We start from the raw sequence: 13,609 nt of genomic DNA on the forward strand, positions 1-13,609 counted from the left end.
GATTGGCTTACTGGAGAACGTATCAGATATAGGATAGAATTTGGGAGGTTGCAATGATGTTACACGCGATATTTTTGAATATAACAATGAAGTTTAATTATCATGAAAAAGGCATACAATGTTTCTATAATATGTATGGCAAATTTACTTTTACACATACTACTACTATATGCTATTACTATATTTCGTTTATTTGTTATTTCGATTTTTGTAACTTTTTTTTGTTTTTTCCAATTTTTCTTTCAAGTTTTCATACACAGTACATGTAAGGATTGCTCTGCATTGTTTAAAAGATGACAGTTCATCAGTTAATAAAAAAATGAATAGTTATATCTGAGTTTTTTTTATATAAAAAAAAGTTGGGATTTTAAATAGTAATAGTAGTTATTTAAATGATAATTATCGGATCAAATATTCACAGTCTATGGTGATTGATCGTCAGTAGTGGATGGCTGATGAATAAATATCTGTCGCGGACAGTCTGTTGGTTAATAAATCCATCAACCATGATGTTCAACTCCTGTTCCGCGCCATCGTTTCTTGTGTTGAGTCCTTCGACTGCTGCATAAAAAATACTGTTTGGGGTAGGGGTGCTATATAGCATGAGCTCCTTCAGAACCCTCGATTTGCGGAGTAACCCTTCTACATTGACAGACTCCATCTTGGGGCAGCGAGTCAGTATCAGAGTCTCCAAATTTATAAGGAGGTGGAGCGATCCTCCTTTAATCTCCCGAAGATTACTGAGGGTCAGGCATTTGAGTTCTCTTAGATGTGATAATTTTGGGAGTATTCGATCGCTAATGTGACGGTTGCCTGTAAACAAGAGAAGAAATTTATATTTCCATTTTGACCATTTTTTCTCATGCAAACATCTCTTCGATTAAAAATTTTTGTTTATGGTCCTTACCTCTAAGGGTCAAACGCTCAATTCGAGGACAGGCCTCGGCCAAATTCCCGATGAAAGTGTCAGTGCACCACCGTTGAGGGCTATTCGCGCTGTTAATGTAGAGACTCCTCAAGTTCTTCAGATTCAAAATGCCATTGAGTCCCTCTTCAGATAGCTCAATTACACTATGAGCTCTAGAAATTTCAACATTCTCCAGAGTTGTCATAGTTGCAATACTCTGGAGCAAGCCATCATTGATTATATTTATCGAGAATTCCTCGAGGTTCATCAGTTCCAACATTTTCGTTGCCAAACTGTTGAGCATGTGTCCCTCACTGAAATCCTCAGTGAAAATTCGCAGTCTCTGCAGAGATGCGCCATTCAATCTCTCGAACCAGGTGTTTGTTCCCTTCATATATATTTCCACTGATAACTGATGTAAACTCTGGTTGACCATCCCTAAATCCCGCAATCTCCTGTCCTGCACCGGAGTGTGAATCTTCACCTTGATCTCCTCCAATTGTTGGCATTGTTTTGATGCCTCTGAAATGGTTGTTGTCCTTTTGTGATCTGGCAAATCACTCAACTTGATCAGCCAAGGACCGCAGAGACTAATTACCCCCTTAACCATCGCATTGCCTGCAGTTTTGATCCTGACAACCTGGCCTTGTACAATGATGGTTTGCAGATGTCTTAGGAAATACTCTGGTGGCTCTACGACGACTTCACGGCTGTCAGCACAACAGAGTCTGACGACTCGATTCCATCTCTTGCACACTACAAACAGCAATAGAAATAATATTAATACTAATTGAAATAGTAATAATAGAAATAATTAATACCTAATAAAATTAATACGAATTCATCTCCCTTGTAAAAAATCGGTCTTCTAATAAATACTAACCTCGTCCTACTTTTAACCGTTCCTGAAATCGAGGTAAATACTTGAATATTTCCATTAAGCAGTCATCAGGCAAGTTGTTCAAGGTCACTTCATCTATATTATTGGAGTTGTTCATTGTTGCATTTAGAATTTTTTCCACCAATTCAAAATAACTGATTCCGAGATCGTGCACTTAGCAGGCCACACTTTGCAGGTCGACTGACTAACGAGGAAGTGAGGAGGAAATTGTAGCCCTGGCCTGCAGAGGTGGGGGCCGAGGATTGTATACTGCTTGCCGGAAAAGAATGACGTTCGGCTCTACCCAGCCGATAGCGCGAGACGGTATTCAGCTGGATACACCCGAACGCCATTCTTTTCCGACAAAAAGTACTGAAGTAATTGGGTGGAGTGGTCGGTTTGAAGACTACGTTAGGCCCCCGAACTACTTTTATTATAATGATTATAATTAAATTTTCAATTATAAATAATTGGAATTTTCATATGAAAGAGTGATTTAAATAAATTACACGATTTATGAATTGAAATGTAAGAAATTATTTGCTAACAGCGTGCAACAAAAAATTTAAGAAATCAAATTGTCACCATCAATGGAACCTCATCCGCGAGGGTGTTAGTGGCGCACGCTTACAGCTAATTAACCCGAAGGGGTACAACCCAAGAACCCTCTCCATTTCTTATGTATTTTTTTATTCAGAAAATGAGGGGGGGACCCCTGGATTGTCGTGACAACAAAGTTCACATCGAAATGTCACGAGATGAAAATACACAATAGTAAAAATAATCAAGGTAATCAATTAACCTGTGGCTGCCATAATAATAATTTAATTACCCCCATATTTTTTGGCCGCTTGAATACCGGACAAATAGTTGTTTGAAGTTTTAAATCAACTTTCCTCGTTTGTCCATAGGTTTAATCCAACGATATTTACATCCACAATGAAATAATCTCCCTCGAAACAGTCTGAAACTCATTTCCAGATTAATGAATATTTTCGGTTGCAGTGATTTAAAAGAATTCGATAATTCCAAGTTCAATTATGGGCTTTTCGGGATAATCATAATTTCATGTGATTCTTCATGAATTCTGTCGAAGGGTCAGAGTATAATAGACATCATCGAATATTTATCATAAATAATTTTTTGTTCGGTTTGAGATATTACAAAAAATCACTTTTTTCGAAATGTTGAAAAAAATGTAAAACGTTTTCCCAATTCCTCAAACGCTCGAGATTGATTAATTCGAAGTTAATTACTTATAATTCATTGATTCAATTGTTATTTCAATTTATTATTCAATTTGGAAGTTGAAATAAAAAATGTTCATGTCGAATTATCATTGAAATTCCAGTAATCTCTTGAAATTTGTCAAAAACATGTAACATGTAAACAAAAATACATCGTCGGCTGACGCAAAAAATATCGGTCGACACCGCAACGCGCCATCGGGCTGTCTCAATACTGCGGTGTCATGTTACCCCTCAGAGAAAGGAATATAAACAAACGAGGACGAGTAATATTGGGAATTCTTGCCCTTGATTTGCCCTTTGCATAGAGAGAAACGGAAAGCGTTTACCTCTCTATTCATTAGAAAATTTATTTTTATTGTATTTCGCGTGCCTCGTCCTAGTGCTTGCTGCTCTCCCCCCTTTTCGCACACTCGCCCCGCCTTCCACTATATGGAAACCACAGGGCTCATCGCATCACTTCCCTCGCGCAGTAACGAGTTTTCACCTGAGCGGACAAGTGATCAACATAAGAAACAAATGAAGTACAACATTCATGAGTTTTGTTCTATTTATGTTTCTATTGTTTTGTTCTGTTGATACTTATGTTGTTATTCTGATGTTGGATTAAATAGAAAATGGTAAGTACGTCGACACTTTAATTGTATACTCTTATGATTTTCAAAATTTAATATTGAATTCTTTAATTATCTGTAACATGAAACATTCCGCATAAAATTTACAAATGATGTTGTTGGAGAAGAACTCTTGGCTTGCATCAATCGCTAGTTAAAAAATGCAGGAATATTTCTCAACGTTTTTGTAAGCAATTGTTCCGCGGAAACTCGCGCTTGAATAAAATTTTTGCTCCTGGTTTACATTCTGATGTGTAGTTTCAACACACCAATAGTGTGAAGTTTATGCTCGTTTATACACGCGCGAAATTTTTTAATAGAAAACCCTAAAGAATTCTATAGGTATTTCTATAGACTTTCTGTAAGACTTCTATTGAATTTTCTATACGTTTTTTGCCATTTCTTTGGACGTGTTCGATAGGAAATTCTCTAAAAAAAAGTTTATAGAATTTTGTTGTCTATACAATTTTATCGGCTCAAATTTTCTAAGTTTTTTCATTCGATTTTTTTGAAAAGAAGAAAAAGAAAGAAAATGAAAAAACTTTGAAAATTTGAGTCGAAAAATTCTATAGAGAAATGAAATTCTATTGACTTTTTTTTTGCTATTGGCATTTTTCTATACAATATTCCTTATCGAACATGTCAATAGAAACGGCAAAATACGTATAGAAAAGCCAATAGAAGTTCGATAGAAATTACTATAGAATTCTTTAGGATTTTCTATATTAAAAATTTTCGTACGTGTAACGAAGTACACATATGGACAATATTAAACATATCCCAAATGCGTAGTGTATCTTAAATGCACGCCATATTACACACTCTACTTTACAATGTTATTGGCTAAGACAATGTTTTTTCAATTTTTAGGCGAATAAAGTCATCCGAATTCCATGACAGAGGCCAGGGACATGGATTTATATGTATCGACAATTTAGACACTATCTCGATAATACGCAGACATGTGCGGGTAAGACATGTCTCCGCTGTGCTTATCGACATAACGGCTGTCAAGTTGTGATTTGGGAATTGCCGGATGGTACTGTGATTGAGAATGGCAAGACTCACTACCATGGTGAAGATGTTGAGGCCGTGCAACAAGTTCAGAACGGAGATGAATCATGGCTATTCATGCCGGGGGGCCACTACAAGATGTAACGAACCACTTGACTGAGAGGTAATTGCATCATACGATGAATTAAATTTGTAATAATAGAAATGAAGAGAAACTCAGGATTTTTACATTTTAGATTCCATCAGTATCAAACACGGAATGCGATAAGAATGAAAGTTCGTCGTGCTGCGCCTCCTATGAGTATCCCTATACATCTGGATCATTTCGCTACACGCATAAAGAATTGCAAATCTATTGAGAAATCTGTTTTACAAGAATCTGTATTCACTGAAAATGGGAACGCGTTAATTTTTGCTTCACCACATATGATTTCTGCAATTACAGCAGAATCAGAAATGATCATCAATCGAGTCGCAAACGTAAGTCATAGTGACACTTTTTACAAGAAATTATCATTGTTATAACATACAGATTTCAAGATAACTAATCAACTGGACATAGGTACTTCCGGATCCATGGAACACTGACATTCTCATCATTCATCTAGTTAGAACAAAAGGCGATTTATCCTCGGTAAATAGTTTTATTATTTAATGACAATTTGCAGTTGTTCCATCGATAAGTAATAACATGTCGCATTATATTGATTGTTTTCAGACCTACAGTTGTTTCGTTGCTTACATAAAAGGTCCCTCAGAGGAGCTTTATAGACAAGTTCTGTTGAATATTGTGACTCTGGCACCTGCACTGAGAAGAATAAATAAGGCGATCACAAGTGTAGATGAACCATTGGTGAGTTCCATTGCTGCTATCTTTCCACAAGCGAGTCTGGGTATATTGTGGTGTGATTTTGTAAGAGTGAGTGGATAATCCGATGTACTTTTACTTGGTATGATAGATAGCTCACATGCAATTTAATTTACCACAAATTTATACCGTCTTTGTCGCAGGCAGTCGGCGATCTCTGGCATGATAGCGGGTTGAGTACCAGCCCGATAGAAATCCTTCATTATTTATGGATCTTGGGAGTTACTGGGAAGGATAATATCCAATCGGGACTGAAATTCGTGGAGAATGAAATAAAGCAGCTGATTATTCAATTTCCAAAACTTGGAACGCTGTTCTATTTATTCAAAACGCATTGGGAACAGCGCATTTAACTATTGGGTGCTCCTTCACAGGTCCTCCAGTTGAGCAAACGAACCGAGAGCTTTGGTCGATATATTGCAACTAAATTTGCCTACAACAAGAATAATGTTGAAAAATTAATAGGTAAATTGAACAGGTGACCGTTTCTATTAATATTTGAAGTAGTAATAGTCACTTTTATGAGCAATTATTCTTTTATTGTAAAGTCAATTCTTAATTTCTCAACAGGGGAACTGTGGGGAGGTTTGCAGATGGAGATGAACTTAATGAAAGCCTTTGAAGCTAATGATAACATCAAAGTGACAGATAAAACAGTCCCTCACACCATCCAAGCTTCCGATATCCAAGCTTTGGACAAAGCTCTTAGAGAGTACCAACGTAAGAGGTATGATATATTTCAGATGAATTATGCAAGAGATCAGTTCACCACGCACTAAAATTTCGAGTAAAAAACCCTAAAGAATTCTATAGGTATTTCTATAGACTTTCTATAACACTTCTATTGATTTTTCTTTTGACGTGTTCGATAGAAAATTGGAATGTCGTTGTCTATAGAATTTTTTCGGGTCCAATTTTCTAAGTTTTTTCATTTCATTTTTTTTTTAAGAGAAGAAAATAAAAAATGATTTTAAAAACTTGGAAAATTTCAGTCAAAAAATTCAATTGAAAAATGAAATTGTATCGACTTTTTTTTCCAATGGTCATTTTTCTATATAATATTTCCTATCGAACATGTCAGTAGAAACGGAAAAAAAAGTATAGAAAATTCAATAGAAATTTTATAGAAATTCCTATAGAATTCTTCAGGGTTTTTTACTAAAAATTTTCGTACGTGATGAATTTCCCCGAATCGACTGTCCTCAATCTCAATATCGCTTATTCGGATTTCAGGGTAAACTTTGAGAGTTTCTTCCTCAGATGTCTTCGTCCTTCAGTTTTGGAAAAATTGAGGATCATCGCAAAAGTAGGAGTTGTTCCAGAAAACAACGAAGTGGAAGAATTGGAAACGGCGTCCACAAGCAATAGAAGTCAGACTGTCAATGTTCCAAGTACTTCCAGTGACTATTTCAAGAGTAAGCCTTTTTCAGTTGACAGCGTTTTAATAAGAACTAAATGCGGACAATCTTTATCAGAAAATATTCTATCACTAGGGGTTTCCAATCAGCCCGTATTACCTTACACCAGTGACACTGACGACGTCGAGGAATTGAACGAAGAGGATTCAGAGTTTGACATAGTCACTCGTGACAAACGTCGACCATTAAACTTCACTAGTCTCAAGACAAAGCATTCCAAGAGTAAGGACTCAGATTCTGACGACTCGACAGCTGTTGTAGACAATCGTTACAAACGTCAAAGATTGAATTTCGCTAGCCTCAAGATGAAGTATACTAATAGGGGTAAGTGCACCAGCGTTGGTCAATTTCCTATCGTTCTTTTGAAGTTCGAATTGAATTCATCGTTGATAACAAGAAATATGTTATAATTATAGGTACATTAAATACCCCAGCATCATCTCCCGTAAGAGCTGATGTCGAAGTATTTGACGAACATGTGCGTGGTAAAGAAATTCAGTACTCTGAGAGTAAGTCCCTTTCGGTCAAGCAATGCTTTCTTTTATCTGGGGATATCAGATAATATGAATTAGTAAAAAAAATTCGCTGTATTACCATAGGCATACCCCATAGCTGCATGACAACATTTTTCTCGAACAACATCGATGGAGAAGAGAGAATTGATGAAGAGCATTCCATAATTCAAGACATCGAAACAAGTTCATCTGACGAAGAAAATTCGCTATTTGAATTCGACGGATTTACATTCCACCTCAAAGAAAAATAAGCATCATGACGATCGATGATAAAAACAACGATACCAAAGCAAAACTGATTGTTCTTCCATTGAGTGAATAATCATTGTCTATTTAAAATGTCGTAGAGCGACATTTATATGTGTTGTGCATGAATATAAAACAAAGTTTACATATATCATAGAAAGCTTATGCGCTTTTTTCCATGATGATTAAAATGCATGATTCTATCGGAAATTTTTGCGTGACTGTCAGCTTATTTCAATCTTCTGCATCATATCCTATATATCCGATACGTTTTCCAGCAAGCCAAACAGTAAACGACTCCAGTCAGAAACGACGATCACTCATTGAAGCCGCGCCCTCGGGAATCTATTGCAGCCCGTCCTTAAAGGATGTTTTTATGTAGCCAGTTTGTAATTTTTGAAATTGAGATGTTTTTTGAGAATTGCCAATGATTTTTGGGAAATTTATGAAAATTTAAAAAACTGTTGAGAATTCAATGGACTTCGAGTCTAGTTTTTATTATAAAAAAAAATATGATTTGGTGGATTTTCATTTGAAGAAAAGGAGATAGAGAATTTGAAATTGTACATTCCCTTTTTTTGGATTATGTTATTTTTTTAATAATTTTTTTGTAATTCGCAAATTCGTTATTTCGTTAACAGAATATTCAACAAAAAAAAGTTAGTAGTTTGTTATTTTTTCTCATAAGAACTCAAGTATAAATTCTCCTAGATTTTCCTTTTATTTTCAAATTTGAACCACCCTTCAATTTTCAAAAAGGAAAAAATCATAAAATCCCCATAAAAAATATCTGAAACTTCTAAAGAAAAAAAAACCCAAGACTTATTAAATAATTTCGTCACATTTTGGCAAAGTCAAATCTCCCAGAATAATACACTCCTCCTTTTTAAATTTCAGACTGCCCACGGTTACAAACCCCCCCCCCTCATCCCCCTAAAACCCTACTGCACCCTACAACCCCGTCAAAATGGCCTCAACAAGCACCCACAAGCATACGAATTCGAACTTCAGTATGTTCAACAACAAGCGAACAGAATCCGGCTCCGGATTCATAACTCACAAGCGTCCGGAGACTGGTCACCGTCGAGCCGAGAGTATCTCCAATGCATTCGGTCACAAACTTCCGGAGTTGAAGCACAAGCGCAACGGCTCCAGGAGCATATTTGGGCACAAAAGATCCGAATCAGTGAGTCATTATTACCCAGCTCACCGTAGAAACGAAAGGAGGGACGCGATGACGGGACTTACGCCGACAGCTCATGAGGGAATAGCCACTTCCTAGGTCTGGACTTCCTCTGCCCGAATGAGAGTAAACTGACTCATGACACCGTCATAAGATGTCACAGAAGAAATCCTAGCTCAGGTCTCGTTGATCATCGGGATTTTATCATAAAATGTCACAGCAGAAATCCAAGTACTTCCATTGTCAATAAACCGGAGAAACAAAGACCTCACACATCTCCGATGAATCTAGACTACAAGGACTGCAGAATTTTCAATTGCAGACCAACTTTTATTCAGAGATTCGCGGGTATGAAAGTCTTCGTGATTCTCCTGTCTTTTCTCGTTACTGTACAACAGACACTCAGCTCGGGGTACATTAAGTCGGTCATAACGACTATTGAGAAGATGTTTGAGATCCCCTCGAGCCTGTCCGGACTCATCGCCAGTAGTTACGAAATCAGAAATGTTACGACTGTTATTTTTGTGAGCTGTCTCGCCAGCAGGAGACATATTCCGTTATGGATTCCATTGGGGCTGCTACCATGGGGCTGGGATCTATAATTTTCATGATTCCTCATTGCACTGCTGAGCAGAAACCTGACGACTACGCTGAATAACTCGAGTTCTGGCAATATTTGTCGAAGGGTTTGTAATTATTTATTTCTGTATTTTATCTTAATTTTCTTTAATTTTCATCCGCGCTTTTTTTTGTAATTGCAGAATATCTAAATTTATTTTAGCTGTTTTTATTAATTAAAATAATTGTCATTTGATATAAAATGATGAAAGTAACATTAAGTAACATTTAGTGTTTCGCTTCATTTATTTTTCCTTGATATTCTGATGAAATTAAAAGTAATTAACGAATTCCCAATTTCTAGATAGTGAATAATGTGAATTCAAACTATCCGATAACATATTAAGATTCTTCAAGTGTTTTTAAACTAAAATTTTCCTTGTTTTTTTAAAATAATTATCCATTCCGAAAAAAAATTATGAATATCTTTCTTTAGATTTATGTCAACTTGTTAAATTTTTTAAACTTTTTTACTGTTTTCGAAAAACGAAATAAATAAAAAATCTATAATTTTTTAAATAAAATTTCTTCTACAGTATTCCTACAGTATTCATTTGATAAAAAATTGTGAAAGTAAAATTAAGTAACATCAATCAGTCTTCAATAATTAAACTAATTCAGATGAAGAAAAAAAAATACAAAAAAAAACTTTCAAAAAATGAAAACAAATTCAGTAATAAAATAATTTTGTCTTCAGGTTTCCGAGAGAACAAGACATGGGTCTTGGAAGGTTGTCCCAGGCCTATCAGCACCTCTTCTGGCTCCTCACAACAACCTGAGGGGTGACAACTGCATCCAGGGCTCTCCCTCAATCACAGGACCTGTCGTGCTCTTCGTCCTGGCGCAGCCCCTTCTCGGGTGTGGGGGATGCCCCTCTTCACTCTTGGAACCACATTGATGATCACGTCAGACCTGAAAGCGCTTCTCTGTACATTGGCTGCATGTACAGCATGGCAGCTTTCGGTCCAGTCTTCTCGGATTTCTTCTCGGCGCTTATTTGTTATCGTTTCACATGGATTAGCTGTCCTCAACGACCATCAGCATTGATCCTGCGGATCATCGGTGGGTCGGCATGTGGTGAGGTGGCTTCTTGCTTTGTGGATTGCTTCTGATCCTGGCGACGGTGCCGTTCTTCAGCTTTCCGAAGACACTGTCGAGGGAGAAGAAAAAAATTCAGATTGAGGTGGAGAAGAGCCAAGAAGGAGAGGAGAAAGGACAATAGCGGATATGGAAAGGATGTCCAAGGCAAGTTTTTTGATAATTAGGGAAATTAATAATTAAAAATTTTTGAAGAACAAAAAAAATTTTAAGATAACTCGAAACATTTCACCTATTTGTAAAAAATAGCATTGCATTATCCTACTTATTTAACAGAAAGTTCAACTCTGCGATGAATCTTCAGACTCCTAGAGGGAAGCATAATACTGGCATGAATAATTCACTCATTTCACTGTCACGTGTAAATATAGTAGATATTATGTAAACAATATTTTATTCAGAATAAGTTGTGTACAAAGTTATTCAAACGGACCACTGCAGCATGTACTCTTTGCATGTTTCACCCATTGCTATTTCTTATTGATCGTTTGACAGTCTCTCAATTGGTTTTATACAATTATTTAATTTTTAATGATTGCAAATAATAATGGAATAAAGATCATTTATTCCAATTCTACCGATTTCACTCATTTATACCCCAATTAACCCTTTTTAACGCATTTATGAAATAAAAATGAGAAAAATAAAAAACGGACACCCGGTAGAATCGCAGATGCTTGTTCGATAGCCAATTCTCTCATTGTGCGACACATACTGCCATCTCTTAGTTCCAATCGGAAACTATACCTAATATCGATTACAGTCAATACGGGATTAATCTCTACCTTACCCACACTGTCTGACCGACCCTGCGAGGGATGAACAGATGTGATTTTGTACAGTTGTTTTTCTGTACAGCTGAATTCGTGTACAGTTGTGCCCTCACGATTCTCACAAGTCTATGGACAGTCGACCATTTGTACAGTCGTGCAAGTATGAATGGAGCCCCCCCGAAAAAAATTTTTTTTTTTAAATGAATTCTCCAAAGTGCGGAGATTGAAAAAAAAATTTTTTTTTCCATTCAAAAATTCATTCCTCCGACCCTAACTGCGACTAAGGGATGAAATTTATGGCAATGTGTTGAGCATTTAATACTCAATGACTGACACAAATTTCATCCCTTAGCGCCTAATAGGGAGGGAGGAGTGAATTTTTGAAAGCGCGAAGAAATTGGGAAAAAAATTTATTTTTCAATTCAAAAATTCATTCCTCCGACCCTAATTGCGACTAAGGGATGAAATTTGTGCCACCGTGTTGAGCATTTAATACTCAATAAGTGACACCAATTTTATCCCTTAGGGGCAGTTAGGGAGAGAGGAGTGAATTTTTTAAAGTGCGAAGAGATGGAAAAAGAAATTTTTCAATTCAAAAATTCATTCCTCCCACCCTAACTGCGACTAAGGGATGAAATTTGTGCCAACGTGTTGAGCATTTAATACTCAATGATTGACACAAATTTCATCCTTCAGCACCTGTTAGGGAGGGAGGAGTGAATTTTTGAAAGAGCGAAGAGATTGAAAAAAAATTTTTTTTTCAAATGGATTCTCCAAAGTGCGGAGATTGAAAAAAAAAATTTTTTTTCAATTCAAAAATTCATTCCTCCGACCCTAACTGCGACTAAGGGATGAAATTTGTGCCAACGTGTTGAGCATTTAATACTCAATACGTGACACTAATTTCGTCCCTCAGTAACTGCGACTAAGGGATGAAATTTGTGCCAACGTGTTGCGCATTTTATACTCAATACGTGATGCAAATTTTATCCCTAAGGGCCAGTTAGGGAGGGAGGAGTGAATTTTTGAAAGAGCGAAGAGATTGAAAAAAAAAATTTTTTTCAATCTCCGCACTTTGGAGAATTCATTTGAAAAAAATTTTTTTTTTCAATTCACAAATTCCTTCCTCCCACCCTAATTGCGACTAAGGGATGAAATTTATGCCAACGTGTTGAGCATTTAATACACAATGAGTGACACAAATTTCATCCCTTAGCGCCTGTTAGGGAGGGAGGAGTAAATTTTTGAAAGAGCGAAGAGAATGAAAAAAAAATTTATTTCAAATGAATTCTCCAAAGTGCGGAGATAGAAAAAAAAATTTTTTTTTCTATCTCCGCACTTTGGAGAATTCATTTGAAATAAATTTTTTTTTCATTCTCTTCGCTCTTTCAAAAATTCACTCCTCCCTCCCTAACAGGCGCTAAGGGATGAAATTTATGCCAACGTGTTGAGCATTTAATACACAATGAGTGACACAAATTTCATCCCTTAGTCGCAGTTAGGGTCGGAGGAATGAATTCTTGAATTGAAAAAAAAAATTTTTTTTTCTATCTCCGCACTTTGGAGAATTCATTTGAAAAAAATTTTTTTTTCAAATAAATTCTCCAAAGGGCGGAGATTGAAAAAAAAAATTTTTTTTTTTCAATTCAAAAATTGATTCCTGCGACCCTAAGTGCGACTAAGGGATGAAATTTGTGCCAACGTGTTGAGCATTTTATACTCAATACGTGATACAAATTTCATCCCTTAGCACCTGTTAGGGAGGGAGGAGTGAATTTTTGAAAGAGCGAAGAGATTGAAAAAAAAAATTTTTTTCAAATGAATTCTCCAAAGTGCGGAGATTGAAAAAAAAAATTTTTTTTTTTCAATTCAAAAATTGATTCCTGCGACCCTAAGTGCGACTAAGGGATGAAATTTGTGCCAACGTATTGAGCATTTAATACTCAATACATGACACAAATTTCATCCTTTAGCACCTGTTAGGCAGGGAGGAGTCAATTTTTGAAAGCGCGTGGTCGCCCTGCAGTGAACTCCGGTGACGAGTGGCGCGGGGAAAGCGCGTCTCGTTTGAAAATTCATCCCACCCCCCCTAATTATAGCTAAGGAATGAAACTTGTGTCACTTATTGAGTATTAAATGCTCAATTTAATGACACGAGTTTCATCCCTTTCCGCCTTTTAGTAGGTACGCAAGAGGGATTCTAGGTCTGTGACGTCACGAGTCGTTGT

General features: G+C 36.4%; 1 protein-coding gene and 1 pseudogene across 1 annotated transcript; one reads left to right on the forward strand and one right to left on the reverse strand.

Moving 5' to 3' along the window:
- Window positions 1-415: 415 nt before the first annotated feature.
- Window positions 416-1,905, reverse strand: LOC107046874. The gene is made up of 3 exons (XM_015269592.1): window positions 1,791-1,905; window positions 908-1,663; window positions 416-813 (listed from the first exon to the last, which is right to left on the reverse strand). Exons 1-3 carry the CDS (start codon window positions 1,903-1,905, stop codon window positions 416-418), a joined length of 1,269 nt encoding a protein of 422 aa, XP_015125078.1.
- A 6,771-nt stretch (window positions 1,906-8,676) lies between these two features.
- Window positions 8,677-10,755, forward strand: LOC107046875 (annotated as a pseudogene).
- The last annotated feature ends 2,854 nt before the right edge of the window (window positions 10,756-13,609 follow it).

The sequence above is a fragment of the Diachasma alloeum genome, unplaced genomic scaffold (assembly GCF_001412515.2).
Source record: "Diachasma alloeum isolate Michigan unplaced genomic scaffold, Dall2.0 Dall_scaffold_02733, whole genome shotgun sequence".
In the NCBI taxonomy this organism is placed as follows: domain Eukaryota; kingdom Metazoa; phylum Arthropoda; class Insecta; order Hymenoptera; family Braconidae; genus Diachasma; species Diachasma alloeum.